This window comes from Cuculus canorus, chromosome 3, assembly GCF_017976375.1.
Source record: "Cuculus canorus isolate bCucCan1 chromosome 3, bCucCan1.pri, whole genome shotgun sequence".
Lineage (NCBI taxonomy): Eukaryota > Metazoa > Chordata > Aves > Cuculiformes > Cuculidae > Cuculus > Cuculus canorus.
This window is the reverse complement of record NC_071403.1, coordinates 68,554,949-68,569,303: the sequence shown is the minus strand read 5'-3', so window position 1 is coordinate 68,569,303 and position 14,355 is coordinate 68,554,949. Positions and strand designations below refer to the sequence as shown.

The following is a 14,355-nucleotide window of genomic DNA, read 5'->3' as shown; positions in this document are numbered from 1 at the left end:
ACTCCTCTGTCCCCTAGGAAGCAGAGATAGCAGGGATAGATGCTGGAAGAGCCACCTTCAGCACTTTACCTGCATAATCTAGGATTGTAGCCATGCCTGTAGGTCATCAGTACAGCATCTGCCATAGACTCAGTGGATCAGAGGTCACAGCCCTGTGAAGCTCAGCCTTTAGCACAAAGCAAAGTGTGGGAGGAGGGCATAGCACTAATACGATTCACTAGGGGAGAGGGCTAAGCAAAGTTTAGCTCTGGTCTTGCATTGGGATCACTGCTTTTTGTAGGAGTTTATTTTTATGCAGTTGAAACGGTGATTTTTTGCCTGTTTCCAGCTTTTACTGGCTTTTAAGGAAATACTTGTCTGTTTGGCCTGACATTACGGCTGCATTACAAAAATTAATATGTGTGATTATTTCTTAGATAAGTAAACAATTTTTATCAGTATTAAGGAATCTAAACCAATTTTTCTTTTCTACCAGCAGTAGCTGTTTACCATTTCACAAAGTCAGACTTCTAAAAAGGCCTGTGCAAACAATCTGAAATCAGTGTTTGAAAGTCATGGCTATAATGTCCGGGCAGAAAAGTGGCCTTCACAGTCGAAGGAGAGCCTTATGCCACATTCAGGTTCATACATCAAATTGAGAGCTTCGAGCCCAATGTCCTTTGCTGATCTCTTCCCTCTCAAAGAGCAACCTGATGTAATGGGAGGTGTCTCTGCCTGTGGCAGGGGGTTTGGATTTGAATCAGCTTTATGGTCCCTTCCAACCCAAACCATTCTCTGATTCTGTGAAAGAGAATCCACTGAGTAGCTGAGGAAAATGGTACTGCCCACTGCAGATAGTGAGCCCTGGAATCAGCGCTGATGCTTCAATTTGCAAAGGGAAGTGAGTTGGAAACCAGTGCAGCCATAGATATGGACACAAGTGTTAAACCCTTCCTGAAAACACTGCCTCATCCTAAGCAAATTGTTGTTTTGTAAGCGATTAGCTCCTCAGGCTGTGAAATTATTCGTCTGTGGATACTTCTTTGAGGTGGATCCAATTGTAGTTCCGTTGTTTATTTTAGGCTGTAGTATGCAGCAGGTATCATAGAATCGTAGAATCACAGAGTCATAGAATGGTTTGGATTGGAAGAGACCTGAAAGATCATCCGGTTCCAACCTCCACTGCTGTGGGAGGGGCATTTCCCAGTGGATCAGGTTGCTCCAAGCCCCATCCAACCTGGCCTTGAACACCTCCAGGGATGGGACAGCCACAACTTTCCTGAGCAGCCTTGCCCAGGGCCTCACCACCCTCAAGGTAAACAGTTGTATGTGTTTTTATTAATTCCAGTTACATTTCCACAGATGGAGGGATGTTAAGTTTAAAGTGTTCCAAGTGTTCTTAGTCATTGTATCTGCTCTGTGTTGCGGTCCTGTTGGTGCAGAGGAGGCAAACCTGTGTATAACTCTCATGTTATTAATTTTACTTCTCTATGCTCTCTTCCAGCCCATGGACCAGACATCTCTTAAAAATAGTGATGTTCTCATCCTGACCGGTCTTACGCAAATCCCTACTGCAAACCCAGATGGCATGGTAGGAGAGTTCTGCAGCAACTTGGGTAGGTCATTGGAAGAAGTCTTTTGCCTGTTTTATTATCTTATTCATTGCTTTGGGTGGGAAATAATTCTGAGATTCCTGGAATTGAATAAGTTGTCCAGCTATCACTTCTGGCATAAAACTAGCTGTTTGGATTTTACGATGTGCTCCTGATGTCATTAATACGGTAAGTGCTTGGAGAGACACAAGTTGTACCTAAAATGTTTTGGAATGGAACAGGTATAATGAGATTTAATCATCTGCTGCTCTTGGTTTGCTAAGTATGTCACTTAGCTGCCAACAGACTACGTGTTGCCTAGGTTTTGGATATTGTTCCCTACTGAAATATTACTATTTTCTTCCTGTATATCAGCTGGCGTAAAATCTTTACATGCTTTTTTATGACTTTGAGTTTTGAAAACAAGCACATCTGCTTCCCTTCTTACACCTGATTTTTAAATACATCAAAAGCAAACAGCACAATCTCTGTTTAAAAAAAAAAAAATGAAGATATATTTATAGACCCCAGAAATATAAAACCTAATCAGACGCTTTCACAGCTGGAAAAGCTGATAATTGCAAAGCTCTGATATCAGTGTGAATGGCAGCATTTTCCAGCCTGTTTGGAATGTCACATTCAGTGCTGTTCTCTTCTTTTCTCCCCTTCCCCCACCTCAGTTCCTCTGTGCTCTCACCCTTCTGCCATCAACCCCCTTTCTCATGTCTGTCCTGCTGTATATTTATAGAATTATAGAATGGTTTGGGTGGGAAGGGACCTTAAAGCCCATCCAGTTCCACCCCACCTCCCCCCACCACGGGCAGGGACACCTCCCACTGGACCATGTTGCTCAAAGCCTCATCTAGCCTGGTCTTGAACACCTCTAGGGGTGAGGTGTCCAATCTAAATTTCCCTTGGCACAGCTTGAGGCCATTTCCTCTCATCCTATCTGTTGTTACTTGGGAGAAGAGACCAACATCTGCTTCACAACAACCACTTTTGTCTGAAAGCAGATGAATCCCTGAAACATCTCCCAATTTCCTACAAATTGAAGGTTTCAGTTTTACAACTGTCTAATAGAAAGAACTTTTTCCTTGTTGAATATCTGTGTAGTGTCTCACCTTCCCAGTGTGAGACTGCCATGGTAGTGGAAGACAAATAATTCAAGGAAAGTGGTAGATTCCTCCATCTCTAGATCAAAATCAGATATCCGTGTTTAGAACATTTTTCAGTTCAAAGAGGAGTCGTAGGTCCTGTTGTACGATGTACAAGGTAAAATAACATGGAATTTGGAGTTTCTTTATATGAAGACATGGGTTGCAGAGTCAGGATGATTCCTTGTAGTGTAAATACTGTTTAATAGAGTGTGTTTCAGCATTTCAGAATGATAATCTTGGATTATACCAGAGGTCCTCTCTGCCAACATCCTGGCTAAAGCAGGGGTTTTGAGTAGAGGTCTAGAGAAGTGCAGAAGAACAGGATGAGATTATGAAATACTTTGTCCTCATAATCTCATCACCTTCAACTATTTATATTTCATTAATTTCCTGAATGGGATATGGCTTTTGTGTAGACAGAAACGTGCAGGGGATTTCTCTTCCAGGAACTTGTCTGACCTCCCCTTGAAGCTGTGTTAATTCCAAACACCAGTGACTTCCTTTCCTAAGTGGTGCATGTATTTGTATGTGTGTGTTATGGTCTGTGTTTTCATTGTTTTAAAGCATTGTTAAATTTATTACTCTTGCAGTTAAGCTTTGGTGACCTTCTTGTGCCAGATCCAGTTGTGCTGCCTTTTTCTGTTCCTTATGGACCTTTAGGAAAGCTGGGGAGGGGCTCTTGATCGGGGAGCACAGGGATAGGATGAGGCGGAACGGTTTGAAGCTAAACGAGAGGAGACTTAGATTAAATGTAAGGAAAAAAATATTTGCTGGTGGTGAGGCACGGGCCCACGTTGCCCGGAGAAGTGGTGGCTGCCCCATCCCTGGAGGTGTTCAAGGCCAGGTTGGATGGGGCTTTGAGCAACCTGATCCAGTGGCAGGTATCCCTGCCCATGGCAGGCCGTTGGAACTGGATAGGCTTTAAGGTCCCTTCCCACCCAAACCACTCCATGATTCTGTGATTCTATGAAACTCAGAGAAATTAGGAAATTATTAAAGGTGAAAGAGAGATACATGCTTAAAATGATGCTATTGTAAGAAACTGGAATTTGAGTGGTATTTGCCAAAAAACACAGTAACCTGAAGAAATAAAATGTCTATGAATAATGTAGTGGTAGAGCTGTGTTTTATATGACATCAGCAGTATTTATACATCTACCTCAGCATCAGTAGTAGTAAATAGTAAATCAATTTTCTTTCAAATGTGTAAAGAAGTCGAAAAAGCATCAGGTTGCTTGGAGAGGCAGTGGAGTAGGCAAGCTGAGCACAAGAGTTTTCATCTATTTTTCCTATTTCTAAAATGTTCAGGGAGCTCCAGGGGAAGCTCAGAATGTACTAGGGAAAAACTGTAAAGCAAAAACTGGAAAAATGAGGGAAGAATATGTTTGTGAGTAAGCGTTGCGAAGCACAGAAATGTAAGTGTGAAAATTTCACCTTGATCTCTGTTTTCACCCCAGCATGCAGAGTTGTAGAAGCTGATTCCCATTATTACCAAGTCACATGCATGATTTCTTCTCCACATTGTGTGTGCAGCACTGAAGCCATGCTTTGTCACGTCTCCAAGTTCTTCTCCATTTGCCCCAAACTCCTTTTTCCTGTGCTCAACACTGCAGCACCAGCACTGTGCAGCTCAAGAAAAGCAGTTGTGTTTTTACATTGCCTTGGGCATCATCAGCAAAATTGCCAGACTGCCTGTAGGGATAGTTTGTGATATTTTGTGTTTATGCGCATGTGTTTATATAAAGCTGAAAAGAGCACAGTTTGCTTTTTAGGTGCCAACTTGACCTTGTGGTGGCAGCTGTTCGAAAAGCAAGTATCTCATTGTGAGTTGTGAATTGAACAACTTGTTATGGAGCTGCTGAAGGAGACTAAATTTGAAATGCCAAGATTATTATACAGCTTTGATGAAGAGAGTGCATCCGTCAGTCACAGAGATTAATTGGGCCTTAAACAGCTTTCAAATTATTCTCCCACTTTACTCCACTCTCGTGGGACCCCACCTGGAGTCCTGTGTCCAGTTCTGGAATCCCCAACATAAGAAGGATATGGAACTGCTGGAACGGATCCAGAGGAGGCCGCAAAGATGATCCAAGGGGTGGAGAACCTCTGCTATGAGGACAGCCTGAGAGAGTTGGGGTTGTTCAGCGTGGAGAAGAGAAGGCTCTGAGGAGGCCTTAGAGCAGCCTTCCATTGTCTGAAGGTGCTCCAGGAAAGCTGGGGAGGGACTTACAGGGGTGTGTAGTGACAGGATGAGGGGTAATGGCTTTAAATTGGAAGGGGGAAGATTTAAATTAGACATTAGGAAGAAGATCTTCACACTGAGAGTGGGAAGGCACTGGCCCAGATTGCCCGGGGAAGTTGTGGCTGCCCCATCCCTGGAGGTATTCAAGGCCAGTTTGGCTGGGGCTTTGAGCAGCCTGGTCAAGCAGGAGGTGTTCCTGCCCATCGCAGGGAGGGGTTGGAACTGGATGATCTTTAAGGTTCCTTCCAACTATAATATTATGATTATGTACATGTTCTCTTCCTGACAACTGTAGAAAGTTATTGTAGTGGTGCAGAGAGCCAGACTGGACTGCTGCTTGCATGGAAAGCAATGTGCTTGTAAAACTTTTCATCCCTGTTTTGGAGAAGCTGTGATGTAATTCTTATCCCTTTATGGAACTGGTTAAGAGCACCCTCAACTAGTGCCTGCTGTGCTCTCCACAGCATGTGCAGATAAACTTGTACCGAGGAGTTAAGTGCTATATTCTAAACTGAAAAGCTGTCACATGGAGCCTTGCCAGTGGTGGGATGATAGCTGTGTTTCTGGCCTTTCTTGTCCTGGGCACTAGGAATATTCACCAGGCCACTTTCAAAATCATGTCACTGTGCCACCAGGAACATGAGATTCAAAGGGCCAGCAGCCTTGGGTCTATGGCCAAGTGAATAGGACAGGTGGCTGAAAGCATGCTCTACTCCCTGCATTGTGATTTTATAGTAATTATTGGTAACCAACTCTCTAGTTTTCCTGGAAACAGAGACTCAAGCTAGCATCTGCACCAAGACCTTGTCCTCAGTTATTTTCTCTGTGGGCCCAGGAATCTTGAACTTCTGGTTCTTTTTGAGATTATGAGGTCAAAGTATTATATAGTCACACACCTGGAGTTGTTCAAGACTAGGCTGGATGGAGCAGCCTGATTCAGTAAAAGATGTCCCTGCCCCTGGCAGGGAGTTTGGAACTGAATGGGCTTTTGATGTCCCTTCCAAGCTAAAACATTCTATGATTCTGTGATTTTCCACAGAAGAGACTTGAGGTTCCCATAGCGAACTAATGGCTGCAGGGAAGGGAGACCTGTGAATTCAAACTCTAAGGCTTAGAAATGAGACTCCCATTTTGCATGGCCTAGACAAATTCTTTAACCAGCCATTGTTAAATGAAAGCTCTTCCTCTTGCCTCTTCAGTGGAAAGAGAGAGCCATTTGTCTCAACTGGGTGAAGACAGTTGGTGCCTGAATGAGTGAATCATAGAATCACCACTTCTCTGGGCAACCTGGGCCAGGGTCTCACGACCCTCAGTGTGAGCAATTTTTTCCTAAGATCTCATCTCAGTCTCCCCTCTTGAGGCTTCCAACTGTTCTCCCTCATCCTATCCCAGCATTCTTTGATCAAAAGTCTTTCCCCAGGTATCCTGTAAACCGCCTTTTGGCACTGGGAGGCTGCTCTGAGGTCTCCCCACAGCCTTCTTTTCTCCAGGCTGAACAACCCCAACTCTTTCAGACTGTCCTCATAGCGGAAGAATGAAGAAAGAACCTGGAGACACGCACACCTTGGTTTTTCAGCCAGTATCCTCATTTGAAGTAGAGACCGCACTGCAGACATATCCTTTTCCTTAGCATTTTCCACTGACCACTATTGTGCCCTGTACTCTGCATTTCCTTCCTCTTCCTGATGCAGCTATCTAGGTCCTTATCCTTCCTCTTTGCAGAATTTTTGAGTGCATAATGAAGCAGTGCAAATTCTGGTTCTGGAGCCAGAGGCTTGGCTTTCAACCCCCAGATGGCTCTGAAAATATTATTCTTAATTTCCTCATTCCTCTCTTCGCATCCTCTTTACAGATGGAACAGTTCAGTCTTACACATGTAAGAGAGAGAGTTCTGCACATTGCTGGGATGTTTCGCAACATAGAATCATAGAATAGTTTGGCTTGGAAGAGACCTTAAAGTCCATCCAGTTCCAACCCCCCTGCTATGGACAGGAACAACTCCCACTAGAAGCCTCATCTGACCTGGCCTTGAACTTTCAGGAACAGGGCAGCTATGACTTCTCTGTGCAACCTGTTCCAGTGCCTCACCAACCGCAGCTTGAAGAATTTCTTACTGATGTCTAATCTAAATCTTCCCCCTTCCAATATAAAGCCATTCCCCCTCATCCTATCACTACAGGCCCTTTTAAAAAGTCCCTCCCCAGCTTTCTTGTAGCCCCTTTCAGGTAATGGAAGGCCGCTATAAGGTTTGAGGTTTGCTTGGAGTCTTCTCTTCTCCAGACTGAGGAACCCCAACTCCCTAAGCCTGTCCTCATAGAGATGATCCAGCCCTCGGATAATCTTTGTGGCCTCCTCTGGACCCATTCCAACAGTTCCATATCCTTCTTATACTGGAGATTGCAGAACTACACACAAGACTCCATGTGGGGTCTCACAAATGTAAAGTATTCCTATTTGTATTCTGAAGTATTTTGATGGTATTGTTTGTATGTGACTGGAGAAAACCTAGGCTATAAATCCACTGCACTGCAATGATAATATAACTCTAACACAGAAGGTGTCTGACCACTGGCTATTGTGAGCAGCATGTAAAGGCACTGACTGCTAAAAGAGTTAGGGACCTAAATGCATGTGAAAAATCCTACTACAGAGTTTGTATTTCCCTAGACTCAATAAAACCTTTAGACATTCAGCCACAAAAACCTTCCTTGAGCATGTAGGTGGGGTGAAAAGCCCCTTAATGTGCTAAATCTGTACCCCATCAAAGGCTGTCAATAAATGGAAGTGAAGGAAGTGATTATGGTGGGATGTAATATATGCGTTTTCAGGGTCTTTCACAGCTTTTTGTGTAATGCCCTGTGCATAATGTTACTGCTGCTGTACTGCAATTAACAGCAGTAGATGGTTTTACCCCACCACCACAGATGAAATCCTAGTGAGGCAGCAATTGCTCCTTGAGCTAGACAATGTATTTCCACTTTCCCATAAGGAACAGCATTTTTGTAATTCATTCTGCCAAAAGAACGAAGCATTTGCTCTGTGCTTGCTTTTGCTGTTGTACTCAGATCTTGATTACAGAGTAAACCTATTTTTCCTTTTTCCCTTTTTTTCTCTAGTCCCATGATGACTGCCATTCATGGAGGTTTTAAATTGTTCTTGTTATATTCAAGGAACAGAAATATTTAGAGATTTTAAAAAGGAGAAGCACTCCAGCACCCAAATCTGTCTTTGAGGGCTGTTTGAAGTAACCATATCATCAGCCTTTCATCTGGAGTACTGAAAAATGAGTACAGAACTGTTTACCACATGTAATGCTTTCAGCTGAGGCTTGTGAACTTCTGTCCTTTCCCTCTGGTGGACAGCTAATAGATGGAGCAGGGTTTATTTTGATGGTAAGGTGTTTTGTCCCACTCGCTTATCCTCATGTGCTGGTGCAAGACCGCCATCTCGTGTCAGGAGTTTTGTATGTGCTCCATCTGTTCTGTGCCCCCCCCAGCTAATAGAGTGTAATCCTGCAATCCACTAAGCCTGGAGAAGGCATTAAATCATAGAATCATAGAACGCTTTGGCTTGGAAGGGACCTTAAAGCCCATCCAGTTCCAAACCCTGCTATGGGCAGGGACACCTCCCACTGGATCAGGTTGCTCAAAGCCTCACCCAACCTGGCCTTGAACACCTCCAGGGATGGGGCATACACTACCTCCCTGGGCAATCTGTTCCAGTGCCTCACCACCCTCAGTGTAAAAAGTGTCTTCCTAGGATCCCATCTCAATCTCCCCTCTTTCAGCTTAAAACCATTCCCCCTTGTCCTATCCCTGCACTCCCTGATCAAGAGCCCCTCCCCAGCTTTCCTGGAGCCCCTTTCAGTACTGGGAGGCTGCTTTAAGGTCTCCCCACAGCCTTCTCTTCTCCAGGGTGAACAGCCCCAACTCTCTTAGACTATCCCTATATGGGAGGTGCTCCAGTCCTCGAATCATCTTTGTGGCCTCCTCTGGACCCATTCCAACAGTTCGATCTCCTTCTTATGTTGAGGATTCCAGAACTGGACACAGAACTCCAGGTGGGGTCTCACAAGAGTGCAGTATAAGGGGAGAATCACCTCCCTCGATCAGAAGTGTTTCTCCCAATTCATATTCATAGTGTATTCTTTTACTTCACGCAGTAGCTTCTTTCTGTTTGTGATGCAATATTTGGATTTAAGGAATTCTATTAAAAAGTTTAAATATGAGCCCTATTAACTGATATTTCTCTCTCTCTCTCCCTTAGCTATGACTGTCCGAAATGGAGGAAATGTGCTGGTTCCCTGTTACCCCTCTGGAGTGATCTATGATCTGCTGGAGTGCCTGTATCAGTATATTGACTCTGCCGGCCTCTCCAGTGTGCCTTTTTATTTCATCTCCCCTGTTGCCAACAGCTCCCTTGAATTTTCCCAGATCTTTGCTGAATGGTAGGTGTTAAAGGGCTGTTTCATCAACTTCAATTCACACACTCAGCTGTGGCAAATAGATATATGCAGGTTATCTCTACTCTGCGTATTCTAACACACCCTTGATTAGAACTGTGAACACATTTCTTGAGTCACAAGGGTGTGCGTGCGTGTGTAAGTAGATGTTCTATAATTAGGGAAGCATCATTTCCTGTAGAACACGCAACCTCAAATAATCTGTTCTTTTTGGTACTTGCAAGAATGATTAAATGATGTACTCGACTTGAGGGAATTTTAGCTGTGCCTGTTTGCACATCTTATCCAGTGTCCAAAAATGATACCATGGTTTCCCTGTATAAGCAAAATAGATTTTTCAGGGTTAATTTTGCTGAGCCAGCAATGTATTTTGATAGAATCATAGAATGTCCTATATTGAAAGGGACCCAGAAGAATCGTTGAGTCTATCTCCTATCAGTGCATAAGACAACCCAAATATACACACCATGTGTCTAAGGGAGTTGTCCAAATGCTTCTGAAATATTGTCAGGCTTGGTGCCATAGTTGCTCCTCTGGGGAGCTGTTCTAGTGCTCCACCACCCTCTGGTGAAGAACTTGTTCCTAATACCCAGCCTAACCCTCCGATGGCGCTTCCTCCTGCCATTACCTCTGGTCCTATCATTGGTCACCAGAGAGAAGAGCTCAGCGCCTGCTTCTCCTCCCTGCTTTGTGAGGAAGCTGTAGAGCACAATGAGGTCTCCCCTCAGTCTCCTCTTCTCTGGACTGAACAGACCAAGTGTCTTCATCCGCTCCTCAAATGACTTCCCCTCTAAACCCTTCACCAGCTTTGTGGCCTCGTCTGGGTGCTCTCCAGTAGCTTTAGATCATTTTTATACTGTGGTGCCCAAAACCACACCCACTACTTGAGGTGGGGCCACACCAGAGCAGAGTAGAGCAAGACAATCCCCTCCCTCAGCTGTCTGGCAATGCCGTGCTGGATGCACCCCAGGACACAGTTCACCCTCTTGTCTGCCAGAGCATGCTGCTGGCTCATGGTCAACTTGCCATCAACCAGAATCCCCAGATCCCTTTCTGCTGGGCTGCTCTCCAGCCTCTTGCTCCCCAGTCTGTGTGGACAGCCAGGGTTGCCCTGTCCCAGGTGCAAAATCCAGCACTTGCCCTTGTTAAATTTTGTGCAATTTTTCATGGCAAAAAAGGCCAACAGTATCCTGGGCTGCGCTAGGCAGAGGATCAGGCCCAGCAGGTCAGGGAAGGGGATCCTCTCTGCTCAGCACCAGTGAAGCTGCATGGAGAGCCGTGTCTCCTTTCGGGCTCTGCAGTACAAGGAGGATATGTGCTAACTACAGTGAGGCCAGCATGGGGCTGCAAAGGTGATCTTCCAGATGAGGAGAGGCTGAAAGAGCTGGGACTTTTCAGCCTGAATAACAGAAGGCTCCAGAGGATCTTATGAGTGTGTATACTTGATGGGAGGAAATGAGGACGAGGGAGCCAGACTCTTCTCAGCAATGCCCACTGACAGCAGCGTGTCAAGAGGCACTAATGAAAACACATGAATTTCATCTGAACAAAAGAAACACTTGTAGACTGTGAGTGTGGTCAAACATAGGTTTTGCAGAGAGGTGATGGAGTCTTTATGAGGATACCAAAACCCAGCTGGACACAGTCCCGGACAACCTGCTTTAGCTGACAGTGCTTGAGCAGAGTGAAGGACTACATCATCTGAGGGGGAATCTTATTGCTCTCTACAACTATCTGAAAGGAGGTTGTAGCAAGGTGGGTGCTGGTCTCTTCTGCCAAGTAACAAGGGATAGGAAGAGAGGAAATGGCCTCAAGTTGTTCCAGGGGAAGTTTGGATTCGATATTAGGAAAAAATTTCTTTACTGAAAGAGTGGTGAAGCATTGGAAGTGGCTGCCCATGGAAGTGGTGGAGTCTGCAGGTGTAAAAAAATATGTAGTTGTGGCAGATGGGGACATGGTTTAGTAGGCACGGTGGTGTTGGGGTGACGATTGGACTTGATCCTAGAAGTCTTTTCCAACCTGAATTATTCAGTGATTCTGTGATCTCATGAGGTCTTTTCCAACCTCAGCCATTCTGTGACTTTGAGCCGTGGAAAGGAGAATCCAGCAACTTGTAACTGGTCCTAAATTCTTACAAATGAAGAGGTACTTTAGATTGTGAAGTAGAGTAAGTTAGTTTTTCCTTCCTTTCTTCCAGCATTTTAAAGTCTAGAGTTCAGTAAAGAAAAGAGAGGTCCAGAAAAACTGACTTGTAAAGAGGATTGAAATCTGGTGGATTTTAGTTGCATTGCGTTCAGCAAAAGGAGGAAAACCAAGCCTCACTTTCCTGGCCAGTCTTCTCTGTGCTCACCAGGGTGTGTTGACTCATAGTTTATAGTTAAACAATTGTTATGACTGTATTTACATGATGATTTCGTTGCAGTAGCCACTGAAGTGGTAGCTGCATAGTTCTTGTTGCAGTAGTCCTTTGGGTTAGGTATTGCTGTCAAAGTCACAAGAATGAGACGTGCCAGTTGGGTCTTTTGGTTTGCTGTGTCTAGCTGGCACAGTTCAGCACACAAGTGTTCAAATACCATGTTTTTGAATTCTACTTTGCTGTAGAGGCTTACATTCAAAAGTCAAAACCAAAGTGAGCTGTTCTCCGAACACTTAACACTCCGAACACTTACTTAGGTAGAAATGGAGGCAGAGGTTGAACATCTGTAAAACTGAGGTTTGAGGTCAGAACTGGGGCTGAAATTCAGGGAAATTCAGGGAAAACTCAGCTTTCCAGTTCTACAACTTAGTCAGCTAAAATAAATGCCCTGCTTTTAGTATCTCTTAGACGTCATCAAATTTAGTTTGACTCGGGCATATTGCTTTATAGTAAAGTGAAGAAGTACGAGTTGGGTAGTGTTTCCCAGAAAAAGCCACTGGGACAGTGTCACTGCAGATAATTGTAACGTCACACAGGCCTCTGACAATTGTCTCTGTAATAGGATGAATCAGGAGTCTCGCTGGAGCTCATCAACAACTCTCAATATTTATGTTTTAAAAATAAATGATTGATGGAACATAGCAGGGAACGGTGTGCATTATGCCATGGTGAGAGGCAGTTTACCAACACTGTGGCTGCAATAGTAAAATGCATAGGGGAATTAGATTATAATGAGCGAAAGGACTAAGTCATTGCTGAGAAACAGGGTGAGGCAAGTGGAATTTTTTTGCAGAATCATAGAATGGTTTGAGTGGGAAGGGACTTTAAAGCCCATCCAGTTCCAACCCCTCTGCCATAGGCAGGGACACCTCCCATTGGATCAGGTTGCTCCAAGCCCCATCCTTGAATACCCCCAGGGATGCGGCAGCCACCACTTCTCTGAGCAACCTGGGCCAGGGCCTCACCACCCTCACAGAAAAACATTTCTGTTGAGAGATGATCTGGCTTTGCAGCAACTGCTGAAGTTAGGAGTATCAGATGATGGGGATGCTGAGGTACGAATTTGTCTTCAGCAGCAGAGGAATTCTGTTATGTAGTGTGTACAAAATTACTTCAGCTTTTTTGCACCATCTCTAAGTGTTCTCGCTCTGACTGAGCTGTCCTGTCCTTAGGTGTCAGTCCTCTGGACGGGGAAGCAGCAAAACAACCGGGTTATTTTGCACCGATAGAAATGGCTTTGACAGTAGATGGCAGCAGACACTGCAGGATGTGCCACAGCTCGCTAACCCAGCTTATTTTCCTTTTCTTTTAAAGGTTGTGTCACAACAAACAAACAAAGGTTTATCTTCCAGAACCTCCTTTTCCCCATGCTGAGGTAAGGAAAACATGGTCTTGCCGTTTCCTAAGATCACAGAGTGGATTTTCCTGTATGGCTGTTGTTTTTCTGGTGAACATTTCTACAGCTCTGTAATAGTTTCTGTGTCATTATTCATACAAGTTTGGTTTTGACTTTGCTTTCTGTGATTAATTTGGGAGCATAAGGGAGGAATGAATAGTGGTGTTCCCTCAATTCAGAAATTATCACAGTGTTTATTTCAGCGTATAACTTACATACGCTTGCCTGGCTTACTTCTTCCCCCACAGAAGGCTATCTGGCACACACATGGCTGAGTGTTTTCTCTTATCAGGCTGCAACCACAAATATTCCCTTTGTCCAAGCAGTTTATTTCAAAATCTGTAAAACTGAGAGCTTGTTATCAGGCACAGTTTAGTCATCCCAGCTCCTACCTCTCTAGCTGAAATAGGAACCATGTTGTGTGCTGCAGGAGAAATGGTGTCTTCAAAGAGAGGTTTGATGTAAAAAAATTCAAGCTTGCAAACACTGAGTGCTCTCATTGGCAATTTTAAATGAAATCACTTGAGCTGGCATCTTAGTGAAGCAAAGAGGAATAAGGTTCCTATCTTTGGGGGGATCACACTGCACAAAATGTATATTGAGGGGATCTTCCCCACAGCAAAACATGTGCTTGCAGCCCAGAATACCAACCATATCCTGGGCTGCACCCAAAGAACTGTGAGCAGCAGGGCCAGGAAGGGGATTCTTCCCCTCTACTCTGCTCTGGTGATACCCCACCTGGAGCCCTGTGTTCACTTCCGGAGTCCTCAACACAGGAAGGACATGGATCTGTTAAGAGTGAGTCCAAACAAGCACCACTATGATCCAAGGGCTGGAGCACCTGCCGTACGAGGACAGGCTGAGAGAGTTGGGGTTGCTCAGGCTGGAAAAGAGAAGGCTCTGGGGAGATGGGCTGCAGGAAAGCTGGGGCAGGGCTCTTTATCACGGAGTGCAGGAATAGGACGAGGCAGGCTAGTTTTAAGCTGAAAGAGGGAGATTTAGATTAGCTATTAGGAAGACGCTTTTTACACTAAGGGTGTTAAGGCAGTGACACACTTTGCTTGGAGAGATAGTGGCTGCCCCATCCCTAGAAGTGTTCAAGGCCAGGTTG

The 14,355-nt window shown here is 44.6% G+C and overlaps 1 protein-coding gene across 3 annotated transcripts in view; it reads left to right on the top strand.

Moving 5' to 3' along the window:
• Positions 1-14,355, top strand: part of INTS9 (integrator complex subunit 9) — a 92,694-nt gene that overhangs the window by 38,545 nt on the left and 39,794 nt on the right. For all 3 annotated transcript variants that reach the window (XM_054063891.1, XM_009563774.2, XM_009563773.2), the window contains 3 exons: positions 1,484-1,595; positions 9,237-9,417; positions 13,163-13,223. In XM_054063891.1, the coding sequence (XP_053919866.1) occupies positions 1,484-1,595; positions 9,237-9,417; positions 13,163-13,223 (354 nt within the window). The remainder of the gene's footprint in view (positions 1-1,483; positions 1,596-9,236; positions 9,418-13,162; positions 13,224-14,355) is intronic.